Source organism: Centropristis striata, chromosome 12 (assembly GCF_030273125.1).
Source record: "Centropristis striata isolate RG_2023a ecotype Rhode Island chromosome 12, C.striata_1.0, whole genome shotgun sequence".
NCBI lineage: Eukaryota > Metazoa > Chordata > Actinopteri > Perciformes > Serranidae > Centropristis > Centropristis striata.
Window position 1 is genome coordinate 23609068 of NC_081528.1, and position 21967 is coordinate 23631034.

Here is a 21967-nt window from a genome sequence, read left to right on the forward strand (position 1 = left end):
GTTCATAAGCAAAAGCAGTTAGGAACTATTTTGGGCAGTATAAATTTGTCAAAATGAAGTTCCAGACTGTTTAAACCTTAGTTTATAAATTGTATTTTACTTATGTTTTCATTAAGAACAATATCATATGTCTGCTTTAAAGCAATTTAAAGGAACAGTTCAGCCCCACATCCAATAAATGTTTGGGGTTTTTTTGTCTTACTTGTAGAGATTATATTAGAAAGAAAATAGTTTCTATGAAACTGCTCACATCAGGGTCTGTGGATTGGTCATGATTTCTGGGTTGGAATTATATTAGAGAAAAGGCAGACATCTCTAACACTGACCCTGCAACTCACACCACAACAATCAGGGGGAAAATATGCATTTATGATCTGATAACTGATCTGCTTTTTTTAGTGTCCTTGTTCTATTCTGTGTTTTTTTCTATTGTTGTTTTTATTTATGCTACCTCAGTATTTTATTCTATTGTATTTTATTGTATTTTGTCGTACTTGAATTCCGGACTGCTGTGACAACTGAATTTCCCTTCGGGGATGAATAAAGTAATCTATCTATCTGTTTATGATTTGTGGGTGAACTGTCCCTTTAAGTATGGACAAAACCCCCATGTTTTAGTCACTTTGAAATTGCTGAACTGCCTAAAGCAAATAGAGAAGTCCCCCTTTTCCTTTTATGAGTATGTCATTCAGGCCCTTCCCCACAAAAACTGAAAATGCATACATATCATCAACTTAAAAACCCAAAACAGGACATGAATTAATTCAGAATGAGAAGGAAAATTTCAGTGTACGTGGTAAATCCCCCTTTAGACAATAATAGATTTAGCCCGAAACCGCATTATTTATTGGAAAAATGTATCGCCTGATGTGGTCTACAAGATCAATTACAATACAACTTGTTCTCGTGAATCCACAGTCTCATTGACCTTGTCCTCGTTTGTTGACCATGTTAATTAATGGCCGCAGAGACACAGCGACATGGACAGATGGCATTTATCTGCATTCCACTTACTATGCAAGTGCTACATTTGAGAATACAATTGATTTAAAGTGGAAGCAAGATAATTATACACGAAGTCATGCAATGTCTTTTTGCAGCCACTAGATGGCAACATTGCACCAAATACAGGGAGTATGGTTTCTGCTTGCCAAGTCTTCAAGTCACCTGAAGTGAAATAGGAGAGGTCATGGTTAGGAACGAATGCGTTACACAGAAAAAATAAAAATAAGAATAATTTATTACAATTTGTCATTTATTACAAGCACAAAGCAACGATCGCTGTTTGCCCACGTGATTTCGTTTTTAAATCTGCATTTTTCATTCAGTTTAGTAGCAATTAAATATGTCCTGCATGTTTTAAAAACTATTCAAGTGCACACACATACGTTTTTAATGTTGCTATCAATGAAATTATAACCTCTTGTTGTCTTGTCTACATATAAATGGTTAACATCTATATTTGTCTTCTTTTATGTCGACTAGAGAGAGCATATTGTTAGACATAAGGCCCATTCTCATAAGCATATGTCTGATTTTTACAACTAGTCATTTTTATGAGTCTTCTATTCAATCAGGCCATTATTATCATCAGCCCAACCTTTTGATTTACGGTAACATCTGCTGGTTGTGCAAGAGGCGCCTACAGCTCCTTTCTGATCACTTACTTCAAAATGTCTATTAGAGCTATAACGCTGGGATTTTGAATAGTCTTCCCATATGTGGACACTTGAATGGAAGTCGTATAGCCTACACGCACATGTCTTTACATCGTTTACATGGCGTGCGCATTACTGGCTGTGCGTAATGGCCGGAGATATTTTGCAAACCTTTCTGTCTGGCTGCCACGGAGTTAGTAAATCACAGTATTAACATGGCTGGATCATCGGGGCACAACTGACATCTCTGTTTTTGGATCCTGAGACGGTGATATTTGGGCTAACAGTGTGTGTTGGTGCTGGCTGATATAAATATAAGCCACCCAAGGGGCCTCGAGCGTTCGCGCTGGCCCGCATGCCTACCAAGGCCGACAGGATCATGGCGAGAGAGTCGGCCACAATCAAACAAATGTGCTGAAGGATAGCTCTGAACGTGTGTGTGTGAAGCAGTGTGAGTGTGAGAGACATTTTATCTCACGTTGCTTTTATTTATCACTATTTATTGTATCGTGTACTCACGTGGTGGGGGGCTCACATTTCTCCTCTCACAGCAGGAGACATAAATAAACATATATAGACAATGATGAGATGATTGCGGGGGTGTGGTGTCCAACCTTGACCGTTTATGGCATTTATCAGACTCTGCTGAGACTCTTGTGTCTGAGTCTGCTGGCTGCACAGGGGAACATGATATAACTTAAAAAATGTATAACTGCAAAAAAATGAAGGAAAAACTTATTTCAGACTATTAGAATTCCAGAAATATAATTATATCACGCAAATCGAGCGTATTTTGTTAGAATATTAAGACATTTCTGTCTCGTGATTCCAACAACATGAACGTGTCAAACCGATTAATTTCAACAATTCCTGATAAAATCTTAATTTTTTAAAGATGCCCCTGTGATAAAACAAACAGACAAACTGACTCTCTCGTTCATCCCATTTCATTATAATGAACCAAACAGTACTTATTGAACAGATGGCCCCCAGACAATTCAATTTGACAATTTAGAAATGACTCTGTAATGATGAGGGGGGAAACCAGGACTGATGGAGAGCATGAGAAAGCTGTGCCATGCATGCATGTGAGCCCACCGTGCAGCTTCATGCTTCTGTGAGCAAAACCATGCAAATTATTATCTCGCACATTTTGTTTTTGAGCAGTTTATTTTTTGAGTGATTGCAAATTTTTTGGACAGCGGGACGCAGCGCAGTTTATCTATAATCCTCATATTTATGTTGGATTCAGCACTTAGTCCCGCAAGATTTATGTAATGCATCTAATCAAAGCTAATTTCAAACCATCGGGCTGTAACAGAGAAATGTGCGCAGCGGCTGCCAGCCTTTTTGTGAGCTGAAACTTTCTTAAGCTCATAATCTTCCAGAGCTGATACTCTGAATGAGCACTTGGACTGCTCAGCATTCGGTTCTTGTGAGAAAATACAACATTTAAATTACAATTTAAACATTCAAATTAAGTGATTTTCTTTGTTATTTTTTTCATAGAAACACTCATGCACAATGTGGGAAATTCATACTCGGATGTGTATGTGTGGATGTTGAATTAATTTGACGAGTAAGCACAATTAAATCTGCACACAAGTGGTGCAACTCTTCCTCCAAATAGTTTCCTCTCATTGTGGTGTTTTTGTCACATAATAATAAGACAAAAATCTGCTTTATCTGATGCTCGTGTAAACATTTGGTCGGGTTCTGTTTCGTCTTGTTTTGCAGACAGATGAGAGCACTTTTTTTTCATAGCTGCAGCTCAAGTGACACCGCAGCACACAGACGATGGATGCTGCAGCCTGCACCCCGGGTCTCCTCTCCACTCTGCCCTTTAGTCTCAGTGGGCAAACTGCACGGATTAATCTAATGTCGTCCCCTGAGTTGATGTTTAATAGTCGTGAATATGTTAATTGTCAACTCTATAAACACATGCACAGAAAAGATACAGCTCACACACTTGCTCACACATGAGCGCGCACACACACACTCAGCGTGCACAGCTTCTGGCTAAGTGGCTGGGGCGGGACGCTGCGTGGGACGAGGCGGGGACAGCAGGCAGGCGGGCGGGCAGCGTGCTGGTCGGGTTGGTGGACAGCTGATTGTCCGTGTTATTAACTGTGTTTGGGGGCGTTCCTGCTCGCCGTGTAAACCACGCCTCCCTCACCTACTAGTTCTCTCCTGTTTGGCATCCCAGAGATGGTCCAAAGTGATTCCTCAGGGAAGAATAGAGCGCAAATCACCCGAGCAGGAGCTGACGAGGAGCGGAGCCGCTGTTGCCCAGGACTGCCTCTTAATTGCGCGTAATCTTCCGTTTCATTCATCTGAAAAGAGGAGAAGACTTTGTAAATAAAGAGACGGAGCGGAGGAAGGTGAAACGTTGTTTCATCTCCTTGGTTTTTTTCCTTCTCACTGTGGACTGTTTGTTGCAAAAAAGTGACATTTTGCTTGTGTTTTTGTCAGCTGCACCTTGATCCGGGGGACTGTCGCCAACTCAGTGCAGCCTCTCATCCTGCGCTTCCCCTTTCATCGCTCTCAACGTTGTTCATCTTCACAGCTGCTGCTTCCCCCTCTTTTTCTTGTGGAGTCGCTGACATGAGGTGCAGCTAACCCTGGATGCTGACAGCTCCCCTTTTTCCTTCCACATGTCGCATCTTTTGTTTACTTTGAGAAACACACGCGCAACTAAACGCCAAGTGAAATAGACCACGCCACTTTGCTCCTCTGACAGCGCGATCAAACAGACGCAAGAGGAGGGGAGGCAGGGAGAGAGAGAGAAAAGGAGGGAGCCAAGGAGAGGAGGATAGAGAGAGGGGAGTGAGTGAGAGAGAGATAGCGACAGTGTGAAGGTGCGTTTTGATGTTTGGCATCCACGAGAGCATCCAGAGGAGTGGGAGTAGTATGAAAGAAGAGCCCATGGTGGCCGGGATGAACGCGGTTCGGACATGGATGCAGGGCGCCGGAGTGCTGGACTCCAACACAGCCGCCCAGAGGTGAGCCTGAGGCGGCCTTGGCGCTGCGCTGACACCGGGGCGTGGAGCTCGGGGGGAGAGAGCTCGTTCAGATCTGCGGAGCGGCTGTATCTCCGGGGCAGCACGCGTTCCCAGAGGACGTATAGTTGGATAACCACTGCTCTTGCTGGCTCTAGAAGTTTTTAGCTCTACACGATCTAATACTGCATGCTGCGGCTCAGAGAGGTTTAGCATATTTGTGGACGGAAAGCACAGTTAGCTCCAAGCACTTTTCTGTTTGCAGGGTGTAAATGTAGGCTCAGATTAACTTTTGTGTGTGGAAAGTGTGCAGTGAGTGTGTTTAAGATGTTCTGCTCACTTCGGTGCTTGTTCCTCTTTTTTTAGTTGTGATAAAGTAGAGTAGGCTACTTTCTGCACTTATTATATTTATATATTTTGCCCAGCTAGATTTTAGTTCCATTAAAACAAATATTCTAATTTAAAAACCTCACCCTTTTAATGATAGCAGCCCTATTAAAATGAAAGCAATTGATCTTCAAAAATTATGTGTGTAGTATAAATTAGTATATAATTAACTCTTTGGGCCTTTAGGTTAATATTTAACGTATTTGGTTCATTATTGTTGATTGAACTGTAAAAGGCGTTTGTGCGAATTAGAAAATTGTTTAAATTAAATATAGGATTTTAGAATGGACAGTGACTGAAGCACAAGCGGCTGTAGATTGGGTTTTAAAAGCAGATCTCTTTTATGTTGCATTTTTTTATTGACTGAATTTGTTTTAATCGCCTCCGTGGTGGCTGCTGCTGGTTTGTGCTTGTGTCCGCAGCGGAGTGGGTCTGGCTCGGGCACACTTCGAGAAACAGCCGCCCTCCAACCTTCGCAAGTCCAACTTCTTCCACTTCGTGCTGGCTTTATACGACAGGCAGGGGCAGCCGGTGGAAATAGAGAGAACCACCTACATTGACTTTGTAGAGAAGGAAAAGGTGAGTTTGTACATTTTGCAAAAAAAAAAAAAAAAACAACAAAAATATTTTCTCCACTTATAATAAAATCTTTAAAATAAGAGTGCATTTTAGCGGAGCATAGACTGACCCACTATACTGGCCTTCTAAAGTGATAAATTAGCAGACGTGTGTTAAAGTGGCCAGACGCACACAGCAGGGATCCTGAGCTTTTTTTTTAGGTGTGTTTCCTGAAACATTTACACACTTATGATTATTTCAGCTTTTCTTTTAATTTCAAAACCTTCGAAATCAATTTTAAACCAGTTCACATTAAGGGTATAAAACAAGTGCTTGAACACTTTTAGACCCAGTTGCCTCTAATAATATGAAAATATATTTTAATGACAGCTGAGCACAGCGTGTTGCCTTATTCCTGCAGGTGTTGACACACACCATATTTAATTTTCTAAACAAACGTCAATATGTGTGAGTTGAAACGTCGATCAAGTGTAATATTGATCTGTTTGCAAGTGGCGTTAAAAGTGAGCGTTTTACTTTAAATGCTTGTTTTATTCATCAGCATTTAGTATCGACTTGTTTATTATTTATTAGAAACAAATGTCCTTCTACTGTTGGTCAGTATTACTCATTTATTATAATATAACATAATACCATTAGATTACACACACAGTGGGATTTATTGAATATATAGCCTAATTGATAATTATGTCAAATTATTCTTATTAGAATAAATGTGTTAAATATATAGTTACATTCTGAACAATTTCCGTTTCCAATTTAGGTTAATAAACTTACCTTATTTGAAAACTGTTTTTTCTTTTTTTAAATGTCTGATTATTGAGAAATTGAGTTTACAGGATATATTTCGTCAAATAATTCAAGGAAAAGTTAAAATGACAAAAGAAAGCCTGTTTTCTGTCTTTTGTCCATGTGGCTGATATAACGAAGTGATTTAAATGTGCTCACAGTTCGAGAGACGTAACATGTTAATGGTCTAAAAATACCAAGTTGTGGACGCGCAGTAAAAGTCCCAGGAGGAGATGGTTTGCTTGCTCTGACCGGCTCTGTTTGGTTTAATTTTCATAGGAAACGACGGGGGAAAAGACCAACAATGGGATCCATTATAGACTCCAGCTCCTTTACAGTAACGGTGAGTTTAGCTTCCATAATTTTTATGGAGCAATAAAAAAAAAGCAGTGAGTGAATGATTCGAATAAAGCAACGTGGGGAAACTCAGGAAGCAAATGTTTTAGGTCACATCGTGTTTTGTTCTATGCATTCATTTTTAATTCATAATAAAATATTTGTGCTTTATCTGATTTATAAAATGCTTTACATTTGGTAATTTACAGTACAATACTTTTATTATCCCTACATTATTATTATTATTATTATTATTATTATTATTATTATTATGTTGTGCTTCTTACAATAAATATATTCTCTGGTCATCAGTTAACAACCCAAGGCAGCAACATAAAATCTTTGCCATTTTCCTACATTTATTTTTTCACTCTTGCTGACTGAATAATTAAATTATGTTGATTTTAATTCAGACAATGTGTGTTTCTCCCTGCTGTGCCCATTTTCTCAATTAAGTTCTTAATAGATGTTTTTTTTTTAAAGAGATAAAATTAACAAGGCTACAGGAAGCCTTGTTCATTCAAATTTTCAAGTTCCAAGCAAAGTGACAGCATTCAACAAATACTGCAAGTCATTATAACAGTTTGGACTCATTCAGTTTCCATAAAGTGCCTCAGAGGGGAAGTCAGAATGAATAAAACTTGTGATCTGAAATATCCCCCAGATTGGGGAAAACTTAGCCTCAGATGTGATATGAAGCCTGCTGGGTATATTTGAACCATTTTTCTCCCTCTATGTCTCTCTCTGCAGGGATCAGGACGGAGCAGGACTTGTATGTTCGTCTCATTGACTCTATGACTAAACAGGTAAGAGGTTCAAAGAATTAAACTGTGCATCAGTTCGGTAGTTGTGTTGGTCTGAATGTTGCCCCTACATCCAAACGCCCCCTCCTCTTCCTCCACCTCCTCCTCCTCCTCACCCCCACTGCATGCCTGTGTCTGAGACCCTCAACTTCAGCACAGCACAGCCAGCTTGATAAACGACCTGTCTTACCTGTGGAATACATTTACAGAGGCCCAGAAAAGTAGAGGACATGTGTCCTCATACTCTACCTCTGCACAGCAGCCAGTAAGTGGGGATGGTGTGTGTTTTTACAAGCGTCAGGGAGCATATATGTGTGTGTGAGGCTGTGTGATTGTGCGCATATAGTGTGTGAATATCTCAGAGAGAGGTGCAGAAGCGGTTGTGTGTTAGTGTTTGTGTTTTAGAGAGACAGTGATGCATGCCAGCTCACTCTTTGAGGACCTTGACCCTCATTTCCTCAATGTGAAACAGAACAAACTATCCCAGAGTGTGTTATGGCCAATTCAATCACACAAAGAAATACAGAGCAGCACATGTGGGCTGGCGCACACTGAGGGAATTCTCCGTTAGGATGACTTAAATACGAAGAAAATAAGCCTCTTCAGCGCTGTTTTGATATCAGGTCTTTTGTTTTGCCAATTCTGCCTCTAGTGCCATTAGGCTTGAAGAGAGTTTGCCTTAGAATGAAAGGAGTAGGAGGGGATGTTGTTTGTGTGAGTACGTGTGTGTTTGCGCGTGTGTTGGCATGTTTATCGGTGTGTGTGTGTGTGTGTGTGTGTGTGTGTGTGTGTGTGTGTGTGTGTGTGTGTGTGTGTGTGCAGGGTGATCACAGCCCTGGAGAGCATGTTGAGTGGGGTTGGAGGGGTAACCAGACTAGATTTTTGGACGCTGTGCTGTATGGACCAGATGGTGCACTATACTCCAGTCTGGCAGTCCAACTGCTCACTGTACACAGCATATAAACATACGTGCACGCACAAACACATATGCGCACACAGGAGTACACACATGCACGGACACACACACACACACACACACACACACACACACACACACATGCTTTCTCTCTTACTGTCTCTGTCAGAACAGAGCGTTCCTGTTCAGGAGGACTGGATTCCCACGATACACACATTTGCCAGATAGACAACACTACTCCCAAATGAAAGACACACACTTTTCTGTTTTTTATTTGCCCCTGCTTCATGGCTCACTTTATTTTTCTATCACCATGCCAAACAAACAAAAAAATCAAAATCACATTTATATGAATTTTCTCTGTTTTTGTGCTTTCTCCCTTGTTCAGGCGATTGTGTATGAGGGCCAGGATAAAAACCCAGAGATGTGTCGGGTCCTGTTGACCCATGAAATCATGTGCAGGTAAGCTACAACACACCCAGCTACAGCTGTCATTTGTTGGTCTAGCCAGTGCCTTCCAGCCTGGATCAAGATGAATGTTTTTCTCACGTTGGAGGTGTCTCTGCTGGTGTAAAGAGGGGGCAAAGACACGAGGAGCACTGCTAAATTACTATAGAAATCTTATCATTTTCCTTAAAGTGGGTTGGGGAGATGGGCCCTGGCCTATTTCTGTTGGTAGGGATGTGTGTGTATGTGTCTGTGTATATGTGTGTGTGCATCCCTCTCATGTTCAGCTAATTAGGACAAGGAAAAGCTCATTACTCAAACCCATCCTCCTTAGTCGGTGTAATACATGCAGTTTGCTGTGTCCTGACAGTGAGCTATGTGCAGAGGGGGACAGACTCGGATTACACATAAAATACAGACACTCGCACAATCACGCACACACACACAGTCAAATATACTAAAGCAAGCAGAGATCTCACAGGCTGTCGCATGTATTTACAATCAATAAAAGCATCACACTGCATATTATTGTCCCCCCAAATCAGCCAGTTAGGAATACATGTAGAGTTATATTTCGAGAAATTGCTCGCGGCAAAGTGTAGCCACTTCCTGGTTATCACACAAGGCAATTTAGACCACTTGTTTTCATATGCTGCAGGAAACGGTCGAGATCAGAAATCTGATCTGGCTCTCCAAGCCTCCTGTCCTGAGGGACTCAAGAAAGTAGGGGGGAGGGTCAATCTGTCTCCCCCATTCTCTCACTCTCTTTTGTGTCGTTCTCCATCTCCTCCCACACACACACATACAGTAGATGCAGACATGTAGGCAGACGCAGGTACACACAGACGTGCATGCAGACGGAGAAGAAAAGGTAGACGCGATGATACTTTTTGGGGGAAATGGGGGGGCTGGCGGCACACAACAACACTGTTACATTGTGCTGCAGTCAAATGATTCAGAAAGGACTCGTCACATCAGTATGCAACCCCCTTCTACCCAGCATGCACTACTCCCCAGGTCCAGTGGGACCACTCTGTGACCCACTTCTGAGAGAGAGAAAGCGCGAGAGAGAGAGGCGGGATAGAGGGAGGGGACGAGCACTGAGGAAAAATAGAGAACATAAGATGTCTGGTTGTGTGATGTCTGACAGAAATGGAGCTAACCTGAGCCCTGGAGGCTAATTCAAGTTTGTATCCAGCCCCATTCAAGCTCACTGCTTTGGCTCTCCTCCTCCAAACTTCTCCTAAAACCGCCCCGCTGATCTCACCTACTGTAGCGATAGAGCCCGGGTCTTACCTCGGGAAGCCCAGCAGAAATCCAATTCACGTCGTTTCTTAAACTCTGCCAAAGTCTCACGCCCTTTTACTCCTCTTACTCTTTCCTGTATGCTCATCTGACTTCCTCTCCCTCTCTGTGATGTACCTTATCTTTATTTCTCTGCTGTTCACATCTCTGTGTCTAACAACCCTTTTGTCTCTTCCCCTCGCCCTCTTCTTTTCTCCAACATCCCTGCAGTCGATGCTGTGATAAGAAGAGTTGTGGCAACAGGAACGAGACCCCATCAGACCCTGTCATCATCGACAGGTAAGAAAACTTTGCCCTTTGACCTCTGCCGACATGATGCTGCGATGTCATCGCAAACACAAACACCTCACATATGACTGCCTCGTGGTGTGCACAGAAACTGTGTGCGGAATACACAGGCAGTGAATGTTGTAGAAACATACTATACACATAAAAATCATGACAAACTGTCACATTTCCAGAGGAGTAAGCAGATGAAAGCTGTTTTCAACATGTGATTTGACTTAGAAAATATAAAACCTGCAGGCCTAATAAAGCAGGCCACAGCTTGTTTAAAATTTCAGCAGCCATAATCGTGTGTGCGCGAAACGTGTGAAACAGCAGTAAATAATATTCTAGTGGTGTGTGTGTGTGTGTGTGTGTGTGTGTGTGTGTTTGTGTGTGTGTGTGGAGGAGCAATCACAGAGCAGTTGAGCTCTGCTTCAAGTGTGGTCAAACAGTGTTTGTGTGGTCGGGCTGATGACTTAGCTGATGAGCAGTTAGGGTTACAGCTAGAGCCTGGCGTGTGTGTTTCTGTGTATAAATCTCACTCTAGGTCGGGTGTGGTAGCTTGTCCGTTGCTTTTGACACTGGCAGACACACACACTTGTGCACACACACACTTTTCTCTGAGTGTACACCTTTCTCCTGCCGTCATAAACTACCTCTGACCGATGCAGCAGCTCGCATGATTTACGGTCAGTCGGAAAAAAGAAAAGCCCTGTAGATTTACAGTCCGGCCCGTGCTGTGTGCATGTGTGTGGCACATACAGTGTGAGGGAAATTATTTGTTTATACTTGAGCAGTTGTTGGAGCGTGCAGATTTAAGGCTGAACTTGCACGCTGTGTACGTGATTTTCCATAAAGTATCACCTTTTCTGACTGCATTTAACCTTCCAAACAACTGCATCATCACAACGTGCACCGTAGGTTATTTAGGTTTTCTGTCTGATTTGAATTTGTCACATTTGAGTGTTGTTGTGTGAGTGTTAATGAGGCAGTGACCTGTGCTATCTGATGAACACAGCTGTCCTGTACTCTGCTGCTGCTGCTCTGTCAAAAGCTACTCTTTACCTGTGCATGTGTGTGTGTATTTATGTGTGTGAGTTTGTGTGCGCGCCACCCTAGTTCCGCTCCAGTGAAGCGGAAGGCCTCACCTCAGCGCTCCCTGAGACAGCTGCACCCCACCACGTGGCCTCAGACAACACGCCTGCCCATCACTCTGTGCCATATTTCTGATTTTTGTTTCCATGTGTGCATACTTGTTGAATTTCTCATCTGTGCACTCTTGTCGCTCTGTTTCTACGGGGGCGCCATCCTGGCTCGCTACGGTTAAACTTTCCCTTCAGCTTTGCTGCAGTTTGAGCAGAGCCACCTTGGCGAAACAGGCTGATCTCTGCTGTGAACAGCTTTCCCACACTGAGCATGTGTTGTAGTCGCTCGCTGGCGGTATTCCCCTGACGCCCAATGGCTCAGGTGTGAGGGCAGCATTAACGAACAACAAATTAGAACAGGGGGAGGGAAAACAACAGCAATATCTCTGTTTTCCTCTCCAGCGAGCACTCTTTCTGGACAGGAAAATAGGTCAGGTGAGAGGAGAGCGAATGGGGGGTTGGCTTGCTTTAAAGGGGGGACTGAAGGGGAATAAGAAGAGGAGGGTTTATACGTTTGCTCATTTAGTACCAATATATTCTTGGCAGTTGTAATAATCAGGGATTCATAAACAAACAAACAACTGTGAGGGTGAAACTGACTCAATTACCACGAGCTCCCCTCCTTCAAATTCATAAAGAAATACCATCAACAGCCCCTCTCCACCCTTGAAGTTATTTAGTTCGTTAAATAAGGGCTCGTTAGCCCTCTGCTGTTTCGCAGAGATGATTAGATTTTACAGCCCTAATTAGCTGGGCTAGCTCTAACTCTTCTGGAAGAGTAATGGGTCTGATTGCCTAATTAGCTCTCTCTCGTTAAGATGGGAGAAACAGGCCACTGCAGCAAAACCGCAGGAATGAGGAAAAATAAAGTCAGCTAATGAGAAACTTATTTGATTGTTAGGAGAACAAATCTGGTACAGTGTGGATCGGCAGCGCTCTGGGTACTGTACTCACTCACCGGGAGAATCTCTCACCCATTTCTTCATCTCACCTCCTGTTGAAGAGAGAATTTGTTTGGGCTTTAAAGCGTCTACAAGGAGCAATATGATACAGATTTTAATTATGAAGCATATTTGTTGAGTCTGTGATAGCAAAAAGCACTTTAACATTTCTCAGATTTTTACCAAAGTTGAAAGAAACCACAACATCTGTTCTGTTTGCATGCTGTTTATAGTTAAGGACTAACATGGTTGCAGCAGCATTCAATTTCGTAAGTAGCGCTGTCTTCTTTGACTGTCTCAAATTTTAATGGTCCATCTGATGTGAATCAGTCAGTCCTAAAGATGAAGACAACTCATGCCATATTTTATGCATTTAACCTCTGAGGTGGTGGGTTCTTGGAAGTTCAGACAGTCCTTGGCATGACATGTTGTGTCTGTGCTTGACACTGGACAGGGGAAGAAGCTGTAAGGTGAGAGGCTTGTGTGCGCCTCTCTATATCTTCCCCGGGGAAACATGTGTGGTCCACTTTACCCTCTTACAGAGGCAGGATAATATGAGGGGAGCCCTTAACCCCCGCCTGCCTCCACTTCCACCTCTCTCCATCACTCCTGGTTAGCGTGGGGTTAATCATATGCAGCCACTTCTAGTCAGTCTATCATGTGCATGGATGGGCCTCAAATCACAAACACATTTCCCTCTCACCCGTGTACACCTTTGCTATCTCTCTGCATAGCTTTCTTAAACGTGTCTCCCCACAGAGCCAGGACTGTTTTTGCTCATTTACTTTCTACGTTCATATAAATAAATCTCAATATTAATCTCTCAACCTGGCTCGCTTTGGGGGTATGACTGTCCCTCTGGCCCCATGTGTCCTCTCTTACCTCCTACCACCTGTGTCCCGTGGCCCTTTCCTGCCCAGCCAGCTCCCCTAGGCCTGCCTCAGGGTGTCCCCCAGGCAGGGAGAGCCTCTCTGGAGGGGGAGTGAGGCTCTCTGTGGCCAGAGATAAGGATCCACTGGATAGCGCTGCATTTCCCATGATCCCCCTTTCCATTGCGGGGAGGTGTGGGAGGGGGTGTCAAGTTTACATGCACAGACGATGTTATTTCAGGTTTATAGCTGTTTTTGAGTGTGTGTTTGCACACACTCCCGCAGCCCGTCGTTGATGTGGCCCATTTCCTTGCATGCGTGTCTGTGCTTGTGTATCCGCATCAATGTTGGTTATTTCCCCAGGAGTGTGTGTGTGTTGATAGAGGCCATTTCCTGGCGAGTGTGTGTGTGTCTTGAGTGAAGAATGTCGGGCAGGAAGTGCTCCTCCCGGGGAGGATGATGTCATGGCCGACAGTTTCCTGTTCTGTGAGCCAGTGACTCTCAGCTTCACGGTGGGTAAGTTAGCACTTGTAGACCAGGTTTTGGTTCATCTCCAGCCTGCCATACGTGTACACCTGCTTTGGTTTCACGCGAGACTGCCTTACACATCTGGAAGCAACAAAAAGAAACTTTGCAATGTCCTCAGGATTGCATTTTCCAAACTAATGCATTTAGCTGCACAGCTTGTTTGTCACTCTCCCAGTCTTTGTCTCCCTCTGTAGTGGGGAACCCCCTCATTGTTTTGGTTGTTATGTTTGGATGCACTTCCTGGGGTGAGAGGTCATGTGTTGCCTTGGCTGGGCTAACGTGCGCTAGTGAATAATGTATGTCATTGACTTTATGTCAGCCCTGCCAGCCCCCCAAGCCGAGCCCACCCATGTTTAATTCATCCATCTCATTTGTGTGTGTGTGTGCCTGCGAATGTTTGTGTGTGTGTGCGTGTGTGTCATTTAGAGGCCCAGTCTGCACCTGTCCAGCCATTAGCCCCCTTCTCATTTGCATTTGATGCTAATGTGGTTTACTGGCAGCGCCTTCCGTCCCCTCAGCTTAGTTTCACTTTCATATCCATGACTGTGTTAGTGAGAAGGTGAAAACACACTTACAGTACAGCCAGCCTACATTCTTCTGACTGTATCTGCTGACGTCTGAATGTTGAGGTCTTTATTCGTTATTTTTTCCTTCCCACATCTTGGGTCGGTTTTGTTTTATGCAAGATAGTCATTCTTTTCTCCCTCTATTCTGCTTGTTTCACACAGTTGGTTTTCTATTGTGTCTCTGACCACCTATCACTCGCTTTACATTTCCCTCCAAGACAAAGAGAAGCTAGAAACATAGTCATGAGACCCCGAGGCCGACAGTATCTCTCTTTCGTTGTTTCTCTTTGGGGGAGGAGAGATGTTTTCAACACGGGCCTTTTCTTTTTTTTTTTGAGAATTTTCTGATTTTTTTCTGTTGATGTGCTGTTTTTTTTAACAGTCTTGAGGGGGGCAGCTGCATTAGATATTATGGGAGGCTTTGAAAAGGACTGGCCCTGAGCTGGTTGTGGTGTTTGTGCAGGGCTGAGGGGCAAAGAGGCAGAGTTGCTGGCTCATCGATATGCAGGCAGAACTCCCCTCCCTCAGGTGTTGGCCGCCTCACAAATCTGCCTCACACACACCCACACCCACACCCACACACACACACACACACACACACACACACACACACACAGATGCAGTTCTCACCCTCAGATAAACTCATAAACAATACAAAAATACATATGCAGACACACGCATGCGTACTTATAGGAATCCACAGGCGGGCAAAATATAGCACACATACATACACACATTGACCTGCAGCTCTCTGCATCTGTTTGGCTGTGTTCTTTTTTCCCTGCGGTGGTTCCCCCCCTCCAGGGTTGGAGGAAAGCGCAGCCCCAGGGGAAGGACGGCTGCGCTGATTGACAGCAGGGAGTTTGGAGGTCGAGGAGCCTCTAAAACAGCGCTGCCTCTTTCTTTCTCATCCAGACCTTTTCGCACTCTCACCCCCAACAACTGGCTCACTTTTATTTGCAAACACCCACCCACCCCCCCAAAAAATGAACACATCATTCTCAGAGTAAACACATTTTCATGATATGAAATATCAAATTAACACAAGCTGTTTTTGTTTTGTGGTGAGGAAACAACAGGGAACACACTGGAAATAAGTATTTTTAATACTTAAGTTTGTGTGTGTGATTTAATTCTTTCCCCCAATAAACCTAACAGAGCTGCTATCACACTTTATAGGTAGTTAAGCTAATGCTCCCCAGCTGAATGCAGGTAACAAACAGTTTATTAGGGCATATAAAATGTAATTTACAAATGTCGAAACAGTGAAAAGTTCTGGGTTTCATGACATGAGGAGCTTTTTTTGGCGAGGGCTACTGTAAATAGCGCTGTTGTAGCTCTATTTTCTCTGCAAACTGCTTTGTCATTACTGCTTGACATTCCCTGCTTGACCTGGCCGCTCTCCTTGGCCGTTCCCACTGCCTTTGTGTCAGTGTTTGTTCTGTCCCAGAATGAAGGGGTTTGGCTGGCCAGAGCTGACCCAAAATGAGTAGCGTCCTACTTCTCTGAGAGCTATTTAAGACATTTTTGGTGTTGGAAATTGCAGGAGGGAGAGATAGGGATAGAAGGGGAGTTAAATAGAATGAAGATATATTTACCATATGAAAGGCCACACATATGACATGTGAACGCGTGTGGTGCTGCGAGTGAGGAAAAGGGTAACGTTTTCCAGGATTTAGTCCGTGACTCGCCCTAGAAGATGCGCTCAATTTGCTTTTCAAATGAGGCGTGAAGAGCGCGAGCATGTGCCTCTCGGTGTGATGCTATACATTTGGACGTGCATGGTTATGTGTGTGCGGCAGGGGCAATGCTTTGTTTTCTCAATGCTCTGATGTGTGTGGACAGTGGAGCGCACGGCGCACTAAGTGCTCCCTCACAGCCAATGTGTTACATGGCTGCCTGTGTTGCTGCTCGTAATTGAATAGACACAGCAGCTCCTCTCAGTGAAGGATACTCAGGCCTCCTCTCCCAGCAGGCTGAGCCAGTGTGTCATCGAGCAGTAAAGCTTCCAGCCGCCCTGATCTCAGCCCTCAACTGATGATTCATTGTTTACTGATTATTTCTGCTAAGTGAGAATGCAGACCGCATGCCTCATGCCAGCCCCATATACCCCCCAACCTGGCGTCTCACTTCCTATCAGCCAGTTTCCATCCCAAAGCCACTTTTGGCGCTTTACCTCAGCTCTGTAGCCCAGGATGTAAATCCAGGTGTCCAGGATGAGTGCTGGTGACCCGCTGTGCCCGAGCAAGATGTATAGTCTGTTGATTGTTTTCCATCAATCTGTCCAGGAAGAATGGATCACTGGCCAGGCGCTGTGAGCGGCGCTCTCAGTTTCACACGCCACAATGGAAGGAAAACCTGCACGGCATGGGGGAGACAGGGAGGGAGAGATACGGAGTGTGATAGTAGTGGTGGGACTCTGTAACACTGGAGCGATCCTCTAACTGTTTTGAGAGATTTCTGCAGAATGATTATGAACTATCTTTAAAAAAAAATTTTTTTAAATCCCACTCACATTCTGGCATCTATATAGTCTATTTAGTAACCGTATTATTATTTCCAAGTTCAACCGTTTCATATCTGCTCATATATGAGTTGTGTGACATTGAGCTTGACTAATTTGAGCTGTACTGTTAAGAGACAAAAGGAATTCTTCAAGGGACCATCTCTGCCGTAATTAAACGTAAAGCAGCGACGTCAACATGCAGACAATTATGGTCAACAGCATGGTTCGATCAAAGGGATGATATATTCTTACATTTCTAATATATTCTTTTTACTTTGCATTAATCATCAACAAATGAGACCCAAGCACATGTCACTGTTCCACTTCAAAAAGCCGAGCTGAATTTAAAGGCCTTTGTTTGTGTTTATGTAACTGATGAGGGGAGACAAAGTAAGGCGTAGGCAATCGACTGAGACACTTTGTTGTTTTACACCGCCTCACCCCCTTTGTGTGTGTGCTGCTAACGTTGTTTGTTTGTTTACCGAGTGGCTTGACCTCACTGGGAGGAATGTTCACTCGTTTCCTTTTCTTCTGCGTCTCCTAATGTGTTTGTCTCTCTGATTTTTCTCCATCCACGTGTCTGTGTTCTTTATCTACCTTTCTCTCTCAATCTGCCCCTCTGTCTATGTGTCTTTTTCTTTGGTCCTCCCACTCAAAACTCCAGATTTAACTCTGAAGGTTTTTTGGTTAATCACACTTGGAATCTTCCCCTGCGTTTGAACGCTCTTCCTCGGCAGCCTGTTCTTCCTCGATCTCTGCGTGCGGCGCAGGAGAGAGTCACGCTAATTATCCCAGTTATTGGCTTCTCCAACGGAGAGGCTGTGATTTACATGAGGTGACATTCAGTTCAAACATGCAGACCTTCGCAACCTTTTTCTGGAAAACAATTAACAGCAACGCTTTCTCGTCTGCCTCCCTCCCGTACCGTCTTTTTCTCTTGCTACACCACTCCCTCTCTCTCTTCCTTTTGGCTATTGTCTTCACACAAACAGAGAAGATTTACTGCCAAAAGAGTGAGGGCTGTGCAAAGAGGTGAAACTGTTGGGAGTGTTTTCTGGAACAAGTGATTACTTGCTTGTTAATTGACAGTTATTCTTTGTAGTAGATATTCAGAAAGGAGTAAAGCTCGCATGGGGAAGGTATAAACTTCCACTTTTGCAGGATTGTAGCTGATGATTGTCCTCAAATTGTGTTAAAATTTGAACAATAATAGAACCCAGTTAATGCAACTCCTCTGCCGCTGACCCTGGAAAATTCAAGAAACACACTTGTTCGGATGGACATGTAGCCCACACACGCACGTTCAAACACAAAGACAAACTTACAAGCGTGCCGTTAATGAAGCGCGTCTCTCTTCTGTCATGACGCCCGTGTTAGCATGACAAGATGTTTACACACACAATCACGGCCGCGCCTCTGATGTGGGCCGGGATGAAAGAGAGATGAGAGGAGAGGAAAAAGAGGAGGCAGATACGTGACGGTGAGCGCCGGGTATGGACTGCTTTTCTGTGTTTGACAGGAGGACAGTTGTAACAGTACCCCACTGAGAGAGGTAGAGAGAGACGTGGAGAGATAGATAGACAACGAGAGGGAGAAATATGTACCTGGAGGAAAATGTTCTGAAAAGGAAAGACGTTTTTTTTTTTTTCCCTCTGAACTCAACCACTCTCTCGAATCAGGAGTAAAACAATTAGATCCACCCGCTTCCCCTTGTCCCGCAGTGTAGATTACAAATGAGCAAACCTGGCATTTATCACATCACTACAAACATTTATTAAAGCCGGTTCCCCTCTAAAGCTGCAGAGATAACAGTGGGTAATTGCAGAGACTGGCTCTATTAGTTAAGTATGCCTAATGTCACTGCCTCAGAGCATTAATGGACGCCGTAGTATTATGTTCCTGCGCTCATTACCACCCCACTCCCCTTCAAACAGATACACACACACACACACACACACATATCCACACACCCTCTCCCCCTCCATTGACCCTGCAGCAGGAGTCTGTGCCACTCTAATGAGAAATGGAAAACACTACTCCGCAAGCTCCAAGACACACACACACATACGGTCACACACACACAGTCAGCGGGAGCCATTACAAGGGGACAGAGGGGTACAACAGTATAATCACACACGCCCAGGGAAACAATTGTGCCGTTATCAGAGTGATCACATTATAAAAGTTTAATAAACACCAAACGGCCTAATGGTGAATTAGCCTGCATCTGCCCTGTGTTGTGCCAGGCTATAATTAGTGATTTAACAGAGACAAACAAATGTTTTTAGCCAGAGCTTTTCACAATCAACAGATTTTTAGTTGGACATAAATTATTCGGCTTGTCTAGATTTGAAAGAAAACGCGCGGCTGGCGGTGATTTGTGAGGTTTTTATATTTCTGCGATCTTGACTCCAAGACAGCAAAAGTCACACAAACACAGAGCCACTGAGAGGAGAGTTTGGCTCAAGCCCCAGTCTGGTTTTCTAAGTGGCACTTGAGATGTGTATGGAGAGAGGCGGATGGGTGCTTGAGATCGTTGAGGAGGAGGAGAGAGTGAAGGAGGGAGGGGGAGGGGGACGGAAAGAAGAAAAGAAACAGGAAGAGATGGCGTTGAATGACGTGGAATAAGTTAGTCAAGAGGAGGGTGAAAAAAATAAAACGTCTCTCCTCATTCTCTCCTGGGCAAAACGAGCAGTTGTGTGTCTGTTTTGATACCTGTGTGTGTCTATGTGTGCATTTGTATGTGTGCGCGTGTGGGCATTGACGTCAAATCGATGACACTCTATAATTTACAATCACAAGGACCTATCACTTTTTATAGGGCCTCCATCCTGGCTCATCAATATTACATCAGGACCCAGACTCAGTTTGAGGGAACAGGAGGGTGAGAAAACGGCTGAGGAGAGAGAATATGGCTTTGGTCCAGTGTGTGTGTGTGTGTGTGTGTGTGTGTGTGTGTGTGTGTAGGGGGAGTTGGGCATAGGGGGAGGAGGAGGAGGAGGAGGAGGGCATCTGCTGAGGTTGTAGAAAACATTGCTTCCAGCATACACAAATGTGCAAACGCATACCCTACCCTACCATGTGTGTATGTGCGGGTCTGCATCTGTCCGACTGCTTTTGTGTGTGTATGTGTGTATGTGTGTATGTGTGTGTGTGTGTGTGTGTGTGTGTGTGTGTGTGTGTGTGCTTGCCAGCTGAGTGACAGTTTAGTATTGATCTGTGGGAGGCCCTGGTGTCATTAGACCCAGTATGGACCAGCAGGCACACGTGGAGGTCAGGGCACGGAGTTTGTGCATGTGTGTGATTGAGTGTGTGTGTGTGTGTGTGTGTGTGTGTGTGTGTGTGTGTGTGTGTAGGAGTGGGGGACCAAGTGTTCGGTAGTGACAGGCTCAAGCCTCTGAAAGAAAATCAATCGTGTCATAAGAGGAAGGTTTCCTCCAGCCTCCTTCTCTCTCCCTCTCTATCCCCTCCTCCTCTCATCCTTTCTCCTCTTTTCTCCCCTTTCTCCTTTTTTTTCTTTTCATTCCTCTCAGCTGGGACATCATCAACAAACCCTCCATTTATACCTTTACCACTCATTCTTTTTCTGTCTTTTTGAGCTTCTCTGCTTCCCTGCCAAAACACACACACACACACACACATACACACACACACAGGAGATAGCTCTCCTGGGTCAGGATGGGGGCTGCATGTGTGATGTGCGGATCAATCCGAGGGGTTATCCTGGCAAAAAGGAGCCATTAGTGACAGAACTGATCCTGGGTCAGCCCTCATTAACTAAAAGGGCACAGGGGCTGTTTGTCCAGATAAAAGAAATGACCCCAAACCAGGGCCAATTAACTCAGAGGGCAGAGACTAGTTGAATTGATGGCATGCGTTGTTTTGTTTAATAGAAGTTTGATTCGAAAAGAAGCTGATTAGACTTTGTTTTATTGTGAATTTAAGCTTGTCCCTCAGTTATTTATTATTAAAGATGAGCACACACACACACACACACACACACACACACACAGGGCAAGCCTCCACCTGTTCTCCTCTCTCCTCTCTCGCCTGAGGGGACGAGTATGGTAGATAACAGTTTGAGTGGGCCTGCTGCAAAACACTAATCAGACCTAACACTGCCTAATTAGCACAGAGTCCGCTGATTGGCTTACAGCAATAATTAACACAGGTGAGAATAATTAGCTCCCCATAGACCTGTTTGTGCGTGTGTGTGTGTGTGTGTGTGTGTGTGTGTGTGTGTGTGTGTGTGTGTGTGTGTGTGTGTGTGTGTGTGTGTGTGTGTGTGTGTGGAGGATGTTATTATGCAGTCTAGGTCCCCAGTGAGACTGAGGAGGCAGAGAGAAGAATCAAACTCATTACTGAAACCAGGCCAACCTGTGTTAGGTGCTCTGCTTTCCCACACCCAGAGAATTAGCCACAGAGAGATCCACCTCCCATCTCTCCCTCTCTCTCTCTCTCTCTCTCCCTCTCTTTCCATATGTGTTTGTGTGTGTGTGCTTACTCTCTCTCTTTTCTTTTTCTCTCCATCCCTCTCCCTTCAGTCCCCCCTCCCCGCCCCCTGCAATGACTGAAGGTGCGTTTGAGGAATCTCACCGCTAGGTGAACCTGCTAAGATAAGATGAAACACAGGCACGGGGCATCTTTGTATCATATTCTGTCACTCTGGTGGTCTGCCTCTCTCTTTTTTATCCCCCGCCCAGCACTCTTTCAATCTCTCTTCAGAATAGTAAGAACAAAATAGGGGGAAAAAATGTTGGCAAGCCCTGTCTTCCTCTCCATATAAAAAGCTTGAGCTTATAGCCTCTCCCTCTCCATAAAATTGTAAACCGTATACTCCATGAACTACTACTTACCGCCTGGCTGTATATAGAAGATACTGAATCATGCTCAGCCAACGCCTCATGTTGCCTCTCCAAGAGAGAG

General features: G+C 44.2%; 1 protein-coding gene across 2 annotated transcripts in view; it reads left to right on the forward strand.

Annotated features, from left to right (window-relative positions):
* Positions 1 to 3857: 3857 nt before the first annotated feature.
* Positions 3858 to 21967, forward strand: part of ebf1a (EBF transcription factor 1a) — a 57016-nt gene continuing 38906 nt past the window's right edge. For both annotated transcript variants that reach the window (XM_059346048.1, XM_059346049.1), the window contains exons 1-6: positions 3858 to 4660; positions 5467 to 5623; positions 6692 to 6755; positions 7499 to 7554; positions 8856 to 8929; positions 10430 to 10498. In XM_059346048.1, coding sequence (XP_059202031.1) covers positions 4527 to 4660; positions 5467 to 5623; positions 6692 to 6755; positions 7499 to 7554; positions 8856 to 8929; positions 10430 to 10498 — 554 coding nt within the window. In that variant the 5' untranslated portion in view covers positions 3858 to 4526. The remainder of the gene's footprint in view (positions 4661 to 5466; positions 5624 to 6691; positions 6756 to 7498; positions 7555 to 8855; positions 8930 to 10429; positions 10499 to 21967) is intronic.